We start from the raw sequence: 15,414 nt of genomic DNA on the forward strand, positions 1-15,414 counted from the left end.
TTGATCATGTCTCATGAATCCCCCCCCATAATCATCCTATAGATCTACATTGCTCCATGTTCAGGGTGACTATAGTCTTCCTTTAGCGAGGAGCCCAAAAACTGCAGTCTTCAAGATATGGCTTAACTGTAGTTTTGTAGTCATAGCAAACCCTCAATACAAACTCCAAAATCCCATTTGCTGCACTTTTAAAAACCTAAATACCCACTTAAGGATTTATGTATCTGCACGCCCTGAACCATTTGATTGAGAAAGTTATTAAGAATAATTTCAGTTCTTGTTCCCACACATTTTGTAATATTAAACTACACTTGTCACTTACTAGCCTCTCTCTCACACTCTTATCACCGTCAAAACCAATCATCTTGAGGCTTAATATATTTAACACTATCCTTGCCTGTTTAAGTTTTCCTTTAGTTTCACTGCATTTGGCAGTAGCAGTTTGCTACTCTCCCCAGTTTGGTATCAGCAATAATCACTCCTTCACATCTGGACCAGAAAATAAACATAGCTAACCACCTGGAGCAATCCCTGCCAGTTTGAGAACGATCCACTCACAGCAATCCCTTTGCTGTATTCCTTTCAGCCATCTCTATCTGTGCCATTACCTTCCCTTTTATGCCACAGACTCTAATTCTCTCCAATTTCTTATTTGGCAATTGCTCAAAGTGTTTTCTGGAAGTCCATGTAAACTTAAATCTACTACACCTCCCGTTTATACTTTGTTATTCTATCAGGCTAGTCAAACATGACCTCCCTTTCACAAATCCCCGTTGACTATCTCCAATCAGCTCATGTCCTTCTAAGTATTGATTTATTTGATCTCTAATCACTGGTCTGATCTCTTAGAGAGGGTGCAGAAGAGATTTACTAGAATGATTCCAGAGATGAGGGACTTTAGTTACGTGGATAGACTGGAGAAGCTGGGGTTGTTCTCCTTGTAACAGACACGGTTGCGAGCGATTTGATAGAGGTATTCAAAATCATGAAGGGTCTAGACAGAGTAGATAGAGAGAAACTGTTCCCATTGGCGGAAGGATCAAGAACCAGAGGACATAGATTTAAGGTGATTAGCAAAAGAACCAAAAGGTGACATAAGGAAAAACTTTTTTTTTTAAAAAACACAGCAAGTGGTTATGATCTGGAATGCACTGCCTAAGGGGGTGGTGGAGACAGATTCAATCATGGCTTTCAAAAGGGAACTGGCTAAGTACTTGAAAGGAAAACATTTTGCAGGGCTAAAGGGATAGGGCGGGGGAGTGGGACCAGCTGGATTGCTCTTGCATAGAGCCAGCGCAGACTAGATGGGCCAAATGGCCTCCTTCTGTGCTGTAACCTATGATTCTAATCATGCACTACTGATACAAGGCCAACTGGTCAATAGTTGTTTGGCTTACAATGTTGTGAACAGAGGTGTAACATCTGTCAAACTCCAGTTCATCTAATGAATTCTGAAAAGATCATTCTTAATCCCTCACTAAACTATGCATATCATCTGGGAGAAGGTGGAAAAAGACTTACTAGGATGATACCAGAAATGAGGGGTTATACCTATCAGGAAAGATTGAGCAGCTGGGGCTCTTTTCTCTTGAAAAGAGATGATTGAGATGTGACATGACAGAGGTCTTTAAGATTATGAAAGGGTAGAAGTGGAGCTGATGTTTCCACTTGCTGGGGAGACCAGAACTAGGGGCCATAAATAGAAGATAGTCACTAACAAATCCAGTAGGGAATTCAGGAGAAACTTTTTCACTCAGAGTGGTAAGAATGTGGAACTCGCTATCACAAGGAGTAGTTGATGTGACTAGCATAGATGCATTTAAGAGAAGCTAGATAAACACTAGAAGGGAATAGAAGGATATGTTGATAGGGTTAGATGAAGGGTGGGAGGAGGCTAACATGGAGCATAAACACCGGCATGGACCTTTGGGCCATATGGCCTGTTTCTGTGCTGTACATTCTTTGTAATTCTTCATAATCTGGAACTGGACACATTAATTTTTACTGCCCTCAGCTCTTTAAGAACCATTTCTTTATTAATTCTTTTTAGTTGCCCTTCTACTACCTCCATTCCCCTCTGTAAATACTGAAGTAAAATATTCCCTAAGCCACTATTTCCTTATCTACAAAAATCTCACCATGATCATTTTGTGGTTCCACCCCTCCTTAATGATGTGTTTATAAAAACCTCTGCTCAGCTGGCAGAAATGCAGCAGGGTAGGACTTCTGCCCACCTTCACCCTGATCCTGTTCCAAATCCCAGGGACGGGATTATTTGAATATTAGGGGCAGGCATCAACATCATTAACAGCACTAATAAGGACACGTGACCCGGGGAGCCAATAGGATTTTGACGCTGCTCAAGTTTTAAACCTTTCTTCAAAGTTGCTCCCTTGCTGCTCTGCCAATATGCTAAAGGCAGATCGATCGCCATTTGGATACGGCTTTATGGAGCCCTTTTATGACAAATACCATTGGGCATAGAATAGATGCAACTAGGGGAGTTCCGGGAAGCTCAGTAGCCCGCCAGTCCTGCCTCAAAGTGACTTCATGATGCAGGGACTGGGAAGGCAATGCACAACCCCCCCATTAATGGAGCAAGAATGGAGTGGAAACTTTGTATAAAATGGGTTCTGCCCCAAATTGTTTCCCTCCAGCACAGATTATACTAATTCCACATCAAAAACAATTTCTAGGCTCTTGCCGCTGTCTTGTTCAATTCAATTTTTAGATTAAGGCATTTCATGCTTTCAAATTTCTTTTGCTCACTAGCTTAGTCTTATATTTTAAGCCTTTATTTTTAGCCTAATCTGCCTGTTCATCCACTGAAGCACAACCCTAGACACAGCCCCTACCTTTCCTTATTAGTGTGTTCCTAGACTGGGCTGAATCAATTTCACACTTCAAATATTTCCCACTGTTTTACTAGGTTACTCTTCCCTCCCGTTTATCCAGGCTAAATCCTCAGCCATCCATCAGTAGTACGCTCTTCTTCATTCAACTTTGTTTTTGACACTCTCTCCCTCTATTTTAACACTAAAACTATGTGCTGATTATGCATCACACATTTTCCCCCCATACCTACCTTTTGCTGACCTGTTCCTTCAGAACCAAAATCAAGTTTTGCATTTTCCTGGTTATGTACTCATGCAGGAAACAGTCTTGAATGCATTTTATAAATCCCTCCCCATTTACTCCTCTCCCAGACATGTTCTTCAATCTAAGGATATTTAAAGTTCTCCATTGCGGTCCTATTTCTACACACCTCCAGTGTCTGCAAATCCTCGCTTTGATTTCTTTAGAATAAGTTGACAATCTGCAAAAGGCCTCCCAATATTGCAGCAATCACTGAAACTTTTAATTCTTTAACTCACCCCAGGGACTACCTGTACATTACTTTCAATATCTTTGCTTTCTAATGCTGAAACCCCATACAACCAATCCCTTTTTGCATTGTCTATCTCTTCTAAATATTATTACCCGGAATGTTTATTTCCCAGTCATACCCTTGCGGAAGCCAAGTTTCAGTTAAAGCAATGTTTTCCTGTTTTTCCAATTGCAATTGTTTCTCATTCCCCAAGTTTACATGTCTTGCATTAGTCTGCACACGCTTGAGCCCTTTGCACCCATTGCTCCTTCATCGCTATTCTTTTTCTTACTGTTATACTTTGTTTGCTCCTCTTCTATCATCTTTAAGTCTCACTATCTCTCCATCCCAACCCCTTCTAGTTTGTGCCATTTTCCCTCACTTCTACACTTGAAGCCTCCTATTTATATCTTGGTAGCAGCAACATTTTTAGTTTTTGGCTAGCCTTGCCTGTCCCTCCCCCACCAATCGATTAATCCGCTCTGTATTTTTTGAGATATTCTTTAGAATGATGAAGATTGCAAAATTACTACAGCTTCAGATTCTTATTACATAAAGAAAAAAAAAACAGTTGAAGCACCACTGAAGAATGATGCTATAAGGATTGAGGAGCTGTTGTTCGGAGAACAGGTTACTAATTATAAGCGACACCTGTTGGACATGTGGAGCAGTCAATATTTTAAATAAAATTAAAAATTGTCTTAGTAAATTAATCTCTGCTCAAAACTGACTAAAAGAAAAAACACAACTCACTAAGAATTCTACTTAAACGAAGGGTCAAAGGGAACATTTAGATTTGTCCAAAACTTGCTTGATGTTTGAAACATTAATAGTAATAGCTAATAAAGCACTACAACCACCTCCTGCAGCTCCTAATTTATTACCAGATTTAAAATATTGGGAGAACGTTAGTCATCGAAGAACCACAATTGTGGCCAAAGAACAATAAAATAGGCAAATGTAGTTTCTCTGAAAAATGGCAAATTCTGTACCATCAGCTAAGCCAGAAATAATAAAGATTCAATAGTTACGGTAGACTACAATGCTTAAATAAATATTCTCCAAATCTTAGAAAAGTCAAGAAAATTTTTTTAAGCTGAAAAGGCAGACTAAGGAAAAAGGGGAACCAATGGATGCAGTATATTTGGATTTCCAAAAGGCATTCGATAAGGTGCTACATAAAAGATTACTGCACAAGAGCTCATGGTGTTGGGAGTAATATACTGGCATGGATAGAGGATTGGCTAACTAACAGAAAACAAGGGTCAGGATAAAAGGGTCATTTTCAAAATGGCAATCTGTAACTAGTGGGGTGCCGCAGCCTCAACTATTTACAATATATATCAATGACTTGGATGAAGGAACAGAGTGTCTTGTGGCCAAATTTGCTGCTGATACAAAGATAGGTGGAAAAGCAAGTTGCGATGAGGACACAAAGTGTCTGCAAAGAGATATTGACAGGTTAAGCAAATGGGCAAAAATTTGGCAGATGGAATATAATGTGGGAAAATGTGAAATCATCCACTTTGGGAGGAAAAATAAAAAGGCAAAATATTATTTGAATGGAGAAATACTACAAAATGCTGTGGTACAGGAGGATCTGGGTGTCCTTGTATATGAAACACAAAAAGTCAACATACAGGTGCAGCAGGTGATCCGGAAGGCAAACGGAATATTGGCCTTTATTTGTAGGGGGATGGAGTATAAAAGCAGGGAAGTCATGCTACAACTGTACAGGGTGCTAGTGAGACCACACCTGGAGTACTGTGTACAATTCTGGTGCTTTTATTTAAGGAAGGACATACTTGCATTGGAGGCAGTTCAGAAAAAGTTCACTAGGTTGATTCCAGGTATGGAAGGGTTGTCTTATGAGAAAACATTGAACAGGTTGGGTCTATACTCATTGGAGTTTAGAAGAATGAGAGGAGATTGTATTGAAACATACAAGGTTCTGAGGGGACTCGATAGGGTAGATGCTGAGAGGATGTTACCCCTCATGGGGAATCTAAAACTAGGGGGCATAGTCTCAGAATAAGGGATCGCCCGTTTAAGATGGAAATGAGGAGGAATTTCTTCTCCCAGAGGGTCGTGAATCTTTGGAATTCTTTACCCCAAAAAGCTGTGGAGGCTGAGTCATTGAATACATTCAAGGTTGAGTTTGACAAATTTTTGATCAGCAAAGGAGTCAAAGGATATGGGAAAAGGGCGGGAAAGTGGAGTTGAGGTAAAAATCAGATCAGCCATGATCTCATTGAATGGTGGAGCAGGCTCGAGGAACCGAATGGTCTACTCCTGCTCCTATCTCTTATGGAAAATAATTTCAACCTCCCTATATTTTCCTTAAAAGTGATGAGCAATGTTTAATGTTGGAAAGGTTGTGATAGAAACCTATTGTATGGGAACCAAGTCCAACAGAATTCTGAATTTTATTCTAATCCTGTATATCTACACTTCCTTGGCTTGTTTAGTTCCCTAACTACCCCAAAGCTTTTGTGAGATAATACTATGTCTTTGTCGTGTGTGTATATGAAAACATGCGAAGGAAGTGTCGCCAGCTGGAGGAGCTCGAGCGCCGGATTTCGGAGCTCGAGCAGCAGCTGGCATGACTGCAGTGTATCCGTGAGGCTGAGAGTTTCATGGATAGCACGTTTCAGGAGGTGGCCACCCTGCGGCTTAAGAGTGTGCAGGCAGAGAGGGAATGGGTGACTGCCAGACACACAAGGAGGACCAGGCAGGTAGTGCAGGAGTCCCGAGTGCATCTCACTCTCTAAGCGGTACTGGTGAGGGCCAAGTCCACAGCACCATGGTGGCTCAGCTGTACAGGAGGAGAAGGGTCAGGAGAGCAATAGTGATAGAGGATTCAATACTTGGGGAACAGACAGGAGTTTCTGCGGTTGCAGACGAGAGTCCAGGATGGTACATTGCCTCCCTGCTGCCAGGGTCAAGGATGTCAGAGTGGCTGCAGAACATTCTGAAGAGGTAGGGTGAACAACCAGAGGTCATGGTCCATATAATTATAAACGACAAAGGTAGAAAGAGGGATGAGTCCTGCAAGAATTTAGGGAGTTAGGAAAGAGATTACTAAACAGGACCTCAAAAAGGTAGTAATCACTGGATCACACGCTAGCGAGCATGGAAATAGGAGGATAGAGCAGATGAATGCGTGGCTGGAGAGATGGTGCAGGAGGGAGGGCTTTAGATTCCTGAGGCATTGGGACCAGTTCTGGGGGAAGTGGGACCTCTACAGGCCAGATGGGTTGCACCTCAACAGAGCAACATGCTTGCGGGGAGCTTCGCTAGTGTTGTGGGGAGGGCTTAAAACTAATTTGGCAGGGGGATGGGCACCAGGATGTAGCACTGGAAAGGAGAAACAACGTGCACAAAGGATTGGGAGAGACAGATAGCACTAGAGTAAGAAATAGTACGGTATTAGATGGGATCAGACTAAGAATACGAGTAGGTCCAAGATAGGTTTACAGTGCATGTGTGTAAACGCACGAAGCGTAGTAAACAAGGTGGGAGAGCTGCAGGCGCAATTAGCCATGTGGGAATTTGATGATGTGGTGATAACAGAGACCTGGATCAAAAAAGGGTGGGATTGGGTACTAAATATTCCTGGATACAAGGTGTTCAGGAAAGAAAGGGAAGGAAAGAAAGGAGGGGTGTGGTGGCAGTATTGATTAAGGAGAACATTGCAGTGCTGGAGAGAGAGGATGTCCGAGAGGGGTCAAGGACAGAATCTATTTGGTTACAGTTAAGAAACAATAAAGGTGCCATTACGCTACTGGGTGTATTCTATAGGCCACCACTAGTGGGAAGGATAGAGAGGAGAAAATTTGCAAGAAAATTACAGAGATGTGCAAGAACCATAAAGTAGTGATAATGGGGGATTTCAACTATCCTAGTATAGACTGGGATAATAGTGTAAGGGGCAGAGGGGGAGGAATTTTTGAAGTGTGTTCGGGAGAACTTTCTTGACCAGTACATTTCCAGCCCAACAGGGAAGGAGGCATTGCTGGATCAGGTTCTAGGGAATGAGGTGGGCCAAGTATCAGTGGGGGAACAATTTAGGGAACAATGATCATATTATCATAAGATTTAGATTAGCTATGGATAAGGACAAGGACCACTCTAAAATAAAAATACTTAATTGGAGGAGGGCCAATTTCAGTGGGATAAGAACAGATCTGGCCAGGGTAAATTGGAATCAAAGATTGGCAGGCAAAACTGTAATTGAACAGTGGGCGGCCTTTAAGGAGGAGATGGTTTGGGTACAGTATAGTACATTCCCACGAGGGAGAAAGGTAGGGCAATTAAAGCCAGAGCTCCCTGGATGACAAAAGAGAGGAAGATGAAGCAGAAAAAAGGGGAGTATGACAGATGTCAGGTTGATAATACAAGTGAGAACCAGGTTGAATATAGAAAGTTCAGAGGGGAAGTGATAAAGGAAATAAGAGGAGCAAAGAGAGAGTACGAGAATAGACTGACGGCAAACATAAAAGGAAATCCAAAAGTCTTCTATATGTATGTAAACAGTAAACGGGTAATAAGGAGGGGTGGGAGCGATTAGGGACCAAAAAGGAGATCTAGCTTGGAGGCAGAGGGTGTGGCTGAGATACTAAATGAGTACTTTGCATCTGTCTTTACCAAGGAAGAAGATGCTGCCAAAGTCATGGTAAAAAATGGAGGGTACATTGCCTACTGGATGGGCTAAAAATTGATAAGAGGAGGTACTAGAAAGGCTAGCTGTGCTTAAAGTAGATAAGTCACCTGGTTCAGATGGGATGCATCCTAGGTTGCTGAGGGAAGTAAGGATGGAAATTGCGGAGCTATTGGTCATAATCTTCCAATCCTCCTTAGATACGGGGGTGGTGCCAGAGGACTGGAGAATTGCAAAGGTTACACTCTTGTTCAAAAAAGGGTGTAATGATAAACCCAGCAACCACAATCCAGTCAGTTTAACCTCGGTAGTGGGGAAACTTTTAGAAATGATAATCTGGGAAAAAATTAATAGTCACTTGGACAAGTGTGGATTAATTAAGGAAAGCCAGCATGGATTTGTTAAAGGCAAATCGTGTTTAACTAACTCGATTGAATTTTTTGGTGAGGTAACAGAAAGGGTAGATGAGGGCAATGAAGTTGATGTGGTGTATATGGACTTCCAAAAGGTGTTTGATAAAGTGCCTAATAGGCTTGTCATCAAAGTTGAAGCCCATGGAATAAAAGGGGCAGTGGCAGCATGGATACAAAATTGGCTAAGTAACAGTAAACAGAGAGTAGTGGTGAATGGTTGTTTTTTGGGAGCGAGGTATACAGTGGTGTTCCCCGGGGGTCGGTACTAGAACCACTGCTTTTCTTGATATATATTAATGACTTGGGTGTACAGGACACAATTTCAAAATTTGCAGATGACACAGAACTTGGAAGGGTAGCGAACAGTGAAGAGGACAGCGATAGACTTCAAGAGGACCTAGACAGGCTGGTGGAATGGGCGGACACACAGCAGATGAAATTTAATGCAGAGAAGTGTGAAGTGATACATTTTGGTAGGAAGAACGAGGAGAGGCAATATAAACTAAATGGTACAATTCTAAAATGGGTGCAGGAACAGAGATCTGGGGGTATATGTGCACAAATCGTTGAAGGTGGCAGGTCAGGTTGAGAAAGCGGTTAAGAATGCATATGGGATCTTGGGCTTCATAAATAGAGCCATAGAATAAAAGCAAAGAGGTTACGATGAACCTTTATAAAACACTGGTTCGACCACAACTGGAGTATTGTGTCCAGTTCTGGGCACCGCACTTTAGGAAGAATGTGAAGGTCTTAGAGAGGGTGCAGAAGAGATTTACTGGAATGATTCCAGGGATAGGGGACTTCAGTTACGTGGATAAACAGGAGAAGCTGGGTTCGTTCTCCTTAGAGCAGAGATGTTTGAGGGGAGATTTGATAGAGGTATTCAAAATCTGAAGGGTCTAGACAGAGTAGAGAGAGCAAAACTGGGAACCAGAGGACACAGATTTAAAGGTGATTGGCAAAAGAACCAAAGGTGACATGAGGAAAAACTTTTTTACACATTGAGTGGTTATGATCTGGAATGCACTGCCTGAGGGGGTGGTGGAGGCAGATTCAATCGTGGCTTTCAAAAGGAAACTGGATAAGTACTTGAAGGGAAAAAATTTGCAGCACTATGGGGATAGGGCAGGGGAGTGGGACTAGCTGGATTGCTCTTGCAGAGAGCTGGCACAGACTCAATGGGCCGAATGGCCTCCTTCCATGCTGTAACCTATGATTCTATTTAAACCCGAAAATATCTGATGGTCATTTTCAATCCTTGCTATATTTAAGTTTTTTAACATTAGTATTTAAAGTTTGTAACACAAAACTAGATTTTTAAGTGTTTCTTTTTAGGTGACCGTTTAATATTAAAAAGTTCAGCTTATGTTTGTAAAAATGACAATTATTTATACTGTTCATAGATAAATAAATTGCGTATAATAACTTTCCCCCTCCCACGATTCCCCCATTTTCATATGTCACTTCCAGACACAAAATAAAAGACAATACTATATTCAAATCTGACACCCACAAACAGAAACCAAGTGGATCATAGTTCCAATTCATTGATGTAAGGAATCTTACAACACCAGATTATAGTCCAACAGTTTTATTTGAAAATCACAAGCTTTTGGAGCTCCGAAAGCTTGTGATTTTCAAATAAAACTGTTGGACCAAAACCTGGTGTTGTAAGATTCCTTACATTTGTCCACCCCAGTCCATCACCAGCATCTCCACATCATGACCAATTCATTGAGACATTGTTTCCCGTAACTATACCAAAATATTTCCTGAATAAACTTTATTAAAGTAATTGTTTCATCAATTTCTTCTATTGTGCACGCTAATGAGATGTTACAAAAAGCCCTCCTTTTATTATTCAATAATTAACCTAACCAAGCAACCTGGGTAGGCTCATCAATTCCAAAGGATAAACATTTCTCAACTTGCAAATAGATTTCTCTTCAGTTGTTTAACAGCTAGGTCAATGCCCTGATATACTGAATGTACCAAGCGCTTTACTTTTCTTGTACTTTGTCCTCTAAATTATAGTCGCAAGTTACAGAAAAAAATATTTATCTCCATTGCATAAATTTTGAATTCTTGCGCCTGTTTTAAACAGATATACATTTAATTATATGGGCCTGTAACTAGTGAAGATCTGCTGTAAGGAGTTTTCTTTGGGGAAATATTCTTACCGTAGGGTAAGAATGCTATTGAAGGTTCTTTCACACATTAGCTGTTTAATACATACAGAAGACTGTTTTAAAATTGTAAAAAGGTCAAGAATCATCTGTTTAAAGATTACTAAAATTCATTTAATGAAGTCATACATTTCATATGAAGGGTTATTGCAAGGGAAGTAACCAAGACTGCATAAATCCCATTAGAAAAAATAGAAGTTAATTGGAGATCCAAAAATGTGACACTGACAATTATCTTCATAAAAAATTGCTTTAAGATGGGCTTATCACTAGTACAGTTCTACTGTTAAAAGCTCACTAATAATCACTGAGGTTAACTTCTTACTGCGAAGATCAACATACACCTTAATGGAGAAAAGCTGAGCCATTCACAAAGTGTTCTAATGCCATAAATTGGTTTCACTCTACACATAATACTCATTTATACCCCGAATCTTATGTTACAGTTTCTAACTTCCTAACATTTTCCTTAATCCTCATTTAATTTTTTCCCTTTCTATTCCCTTTTCTTTTTCTTACCTCTTCCTTCCCTTTCTTCCCTCTCTTTTAATAGATCTTCCCTTCTTCTCTTTTTGCTTTCTTCCCCTTTTCCCTCTTCCCATTATTGGTTGTGGACTGAAGGTTGAGTAAACATACAACAATTCATACATTCCTTCTCCATTTATTACCATACTATATTAACTATATTTTAAAATCAGATTGACAAGAAAAATGCAACAGCAAAAAATACAAATACCTTACTCCGTATTACAAGTTACAGTAGCTCTTAGTTATAAATAGTTATTTGATAATGAGCTAAAAAAGTGTTCTATAACTGGGATTTTCATAAGAGTAGGATCCCTTTAATTTTCATTATTTGCAATGTACTTTTTTTGGAGACTGCGAGTGGGCAAGAATAACTATCGATTGTAGAATTCCCAACTTTGTAAAAATCCATATTAAAGATTGTATTTTAGTGATTGCTATGAGGTCAGATTGACCTGCAGTGTCATTGGCTGCATTCCATCGTCTCTAGGATACAGCAACCAATATCAGTGGCCCCAAAGCAACATCCGGAGGTACTAACCTATGAACATGTTGGCAGAAAATGCTTTGCTCTGCTGTTTTAGTAGATGTGACAAATCAAACACCTCCAGTAAAATAGAGTAAAGAATTTCAAACAAACGTGTTAAAACATTTGTATCCTAGTACCCCATGGATCGAACTTCAGGGCCTTACCTAAGAAAGGATATACTTGCCATAGAGGGAGTGCAGCAAAGGTTCATCAGACTGATTCCTGGGATGGCAGGACTGTCGTATGAGGAGAGATTGGGTCGACTCGGCCTGTATTCACTCGAGTTTAGAAGAATGAGAGGGGATCTCATTGAAACATATAAAATTCTGACAGGGCTAGACAGACTGGATGCAGGGAGGATGTTTCCCCTGGCTTGGGGGGGGTCCAGAACGAGGGGTCACAGTCTCAGGATACGGGGTAGGACATTTAGGACTGAGATGAGGAGAAAGTTCTTCACTCAGAGGATGGTGAACCTGTGGAATTCTCTACCACAGAAGGCTGTGGAGGCCAAGTCACTGAATATTTTTAAGAAGGAGATAGATAGATTTCTAGACACAAAAGGCATCAAGGGACATGGGAAGAGAGCGGGAATATGGTATTGAGATAGAGGATCAGCCATGATCATACTGAATGGCGGAGCAGGCTCGATGGGCCGAATGGCCTACTCCTGCTCCTATTTTCTCTGTTTAATTTGATGAGAACTACAGATCTAAGGAAACACCAAAAAACCCAAGATATTAACTAATGGAAAACATCTGAAAACAAAATAATTGACTAGCTTAAAGTGGTTTTATAAAGGGGCAAAAACATGTACCTGTTATTGTACCGCTTTAATTGGTTTTTACTTTTGACCGTCCTGCACCCAAAGAAGATGAGGAATGGAAATGTGTGAATATGGAGCAATTGTGATGGAACCGACAGACATGGGAGCATTAACAAGTGGTGGGTGGGGTAGGAGGAGAAGCTGTACTCCCAATCACTTAAAGGTAAAGCTCCAACCCAGCAGCATACTTTTGTAATTGAGAGCCAACAGGCTTCCTTGTTAAAATCCTTATTCAGCTGCAGGATGGAACAAAGCAGGAGGCTCCATGAATTCAAGAACAGAAGCTAGGAATGAAAGCAATTGCTATAGCAGCATTGCTAATTTCAGTCATGTGGTTAACTTCAGACGTTTATGACTGGGTATTACTTATGGCACATTGCTACTTTGTAAAAGGTATTGCCCAAGATTTCCTTTACCATCAGATTTAAAGGTTCCAACCCCTTTACGTATTTGCTATTTCAAGATCACATAGGAATAAGGGACCTGGACTCAAAACTGTGCAAAGCATCCTCTGGACAAAAACATTACTGGTTTCTATTTGCCCAATTCTTTCCCATACCATATGTCTACAACATTTTCATTTATGCTGAACTGAACATTTTTAATATTCCTCTCTCTTGCATTCAAACCTTAGGAGTACTGTACAGCATTACTATGCTTTCTTAACCGTCATTCCCATATTGGCACTGTCTTAGATCCAATGGTACCAAGTCATACTTGGGTACTTCAATTGTTCAACTGACTTTTACCTCAACTTACCTGATCAGCAGTTAAGCTACGTTTTTAAAAAAGAAATTCATTCTTGGGATATGGGAGTCACTGGCAAGGCCAGTATTTATTGCCCATCCCTAGTTTCCTTTGAGAAGATGGTGGTGATCCGCCTTCTTGAACAGCAGCAGTCCGTGTGGTGAAGGTGCTCCCATAGTGCTCTCAGATAGGGAGTTTCAGGATTTTGACCCAGCGACAATGAAGGAACAGCAATATATGTCCAAATCAGGGTGGTGCGAGACTTGGAGGTGATTGTGCTCCCACGCGCCTGATGTCTTTGTCCTTCTCGGGGGTAGGGGTCGCGGGTTTTGGAGGTGCTGTCGAAGAAGCCTTGGTGAGTACCTGCAGTGCATCCTGTAGATACTACACACTGCAGCCACAATCGAGGAGTGGATGTTTGAGGTGGTGGATGGGCTGCGGTTTTGTCCTGGATGGTGCCAAGTATCTTGAGCGTTGTTCCAGCTGCACACATCCAGGCAAGTGGAGTATTCCATCGCGCTGCTTACTTGTGCCTAGTCGGTGGCGGGGAGGCTTTGGGGAGTCAGGTGAGCCACAGAACACCCAGCCTCGGACCTGCTCTAGTAGTCACGGCATTTACGTGGCTGGTCCAGTTCAGTTTCTGGTCAATGGTGACCCCCAGAACGTTGATGGTGGGGGATTCGGCGATGGTATTGCCATCGAATGTCATGGGGAGGTGGTTAGACTCTTTTGTTGCAGATGGTCATTGCCTGGCACTTGTGGTGCAAATGTTACTTGCCTCTTATCAGCTCAAGCTTGGATGTTGTCCAGATCTTGCTGCACGCGGGCAGAGGCTGCTTCATTATCTGAAGAATTGTGAATGGAGCTGAACACTGCAATCATCAGCTCCATTTCTGCTCTTATGATGGAGGGAAGGTCATTGATGAAGCACCTGCAGGTGTTTGGGCCTACGACGCTGCCCTGAGGAACTCCTGCAGTGATGCCATGGGGTTGAGATGATTGGCCTCCAAAAACCAACCATCTTCCTTTGTTCCAGGCACAACTCCAGCCACTGGAGATTTTTCCCCAATTCCCACTGACTTTAGTTTTACAAGAGCTCCTTGGAGCCGCGTTGTGTCAAATGTTGCCTTGAGGTCAAGGGCAGTTACTCTGGCCTCACCTCTGGAATTCAGCTCTTTTGTCCATGTTTGGACAAAGACTGTAATGAGGTCAGGAGCTGAGTGGTCCTGGCGGAACCCAAACTGAGCATCTGTGAGCAGGTTATTGGTGAGTAAGTGCCGCTTGATGCTCCTTCCATTGCTTTGCTGATAGGACAATAATTGGCCGTTGGATTTGTACTGCTTTTTGTGGACAGGACAAAGATATCTCTGGATTACTGCCAGTGCCAGGTACTAGAGAGTATAGGAATAGTAGGATAAGACAGGTTAATGCGTGGCTGGAGAAATGGTCAGGAGGGAGGGCTTCACATTCCTGGGGCATTGTGACCAGTTCTGGGGCAGGAGGAATCTGTTCAAGATGGACGGGTTGCACCTCAACAGAGCTGGGACCAATGTCCTCGGTTAACTAGTGCTATGGGGGAGGATTTAAACAAATTTGGCAGGGGCATGGGCACCAGGATGAAACATTAGAAAGGAGAAACAAGGTGCAGAGAAGATTGAGACACAAATAGCACTGGAGTAAAGAATAGTACAGAAATAGGAGGGATCAAAGAGGGAGCAAATGCTAGGCAGTATAAGATGAGTTTGGAGTGCATGTGCATAAATGCACGCAGCGTGGTGAATAAGGTTGGTGAGCTGCAGGCACAAGTCGCTACATAGGACTGATATAGTGGCAACAGAGATCTGGCTCAAAGAAGGGGAGGATTGGGCAATTTTCCACATTGTCGGGTAGATGCCAGTGTTGTAGCTGTACTGGAACAGCTTGGCTAGAGGCATGGCTGGTTCTGGAGCACAAGTCTTTGGCACAACAGCCCAGATGTTGTCGGGACCCCTAGCCTTTGCTGTGTCCAGTGCACTCAGCAGGTGGAGTGAATTGAATTGGCTGAAGACTGGCTTCCGTGATGGTGTGGATATCAGGAGGAGGCTGGAGAAGGATCATTCACTCGGCACTTCTGGCTGAAAGTGGTTGTGAACGCTTCAGCCTTCTCTTTTACACTCACGTGCTG

General features: G+C 42.0%; 1 protein-coding gene across 7 annotated transcripts in view; it reads right to left on the minus strand.

The window, feature by feature from the left end:
* The window catches only part of zfand6 (zinc finger, AN1-type domain 6), a 61,768-nt gene that overhangs the window by 9,976 nt on the left and 36,378 nt on the right, over positions 1-15,414 (minus strand). For 4 of the 7 annotated variants that reach the window (XM_067971637.1, XM_067971636.1, XM_067971632.1 and 1 more), the window contains exon 4: positions 11,146-11,241. The exons of the other annotated variants lie outside the window; for them this stretch is intronic. In XM_067971637.1, the coding sequence (XP_067827738.1) occupies positions 11,146-11,241 (96 nt within the window). The remainder of the gene's footprint in view (positions 1-11,145; positions 11,242-15,414) is intronic. 7 annotated transcript variants of the gene reach the window in all.

This window comes from Heptranchias perlo, chromosome 34, assembly GCF_035084215.1.
Source record: "Heptranchias perlo isolate sHepPer1 chromosome 34, sHepPer1.hap1, whole genome shotgun sequence".
Lineage (NCBI taxonomy): Eukaryota > Metazoa > Chordata > Chondrichthyes > Hexanchiformes > Hexanchidae > Heptranchias > Heptranchias perlo.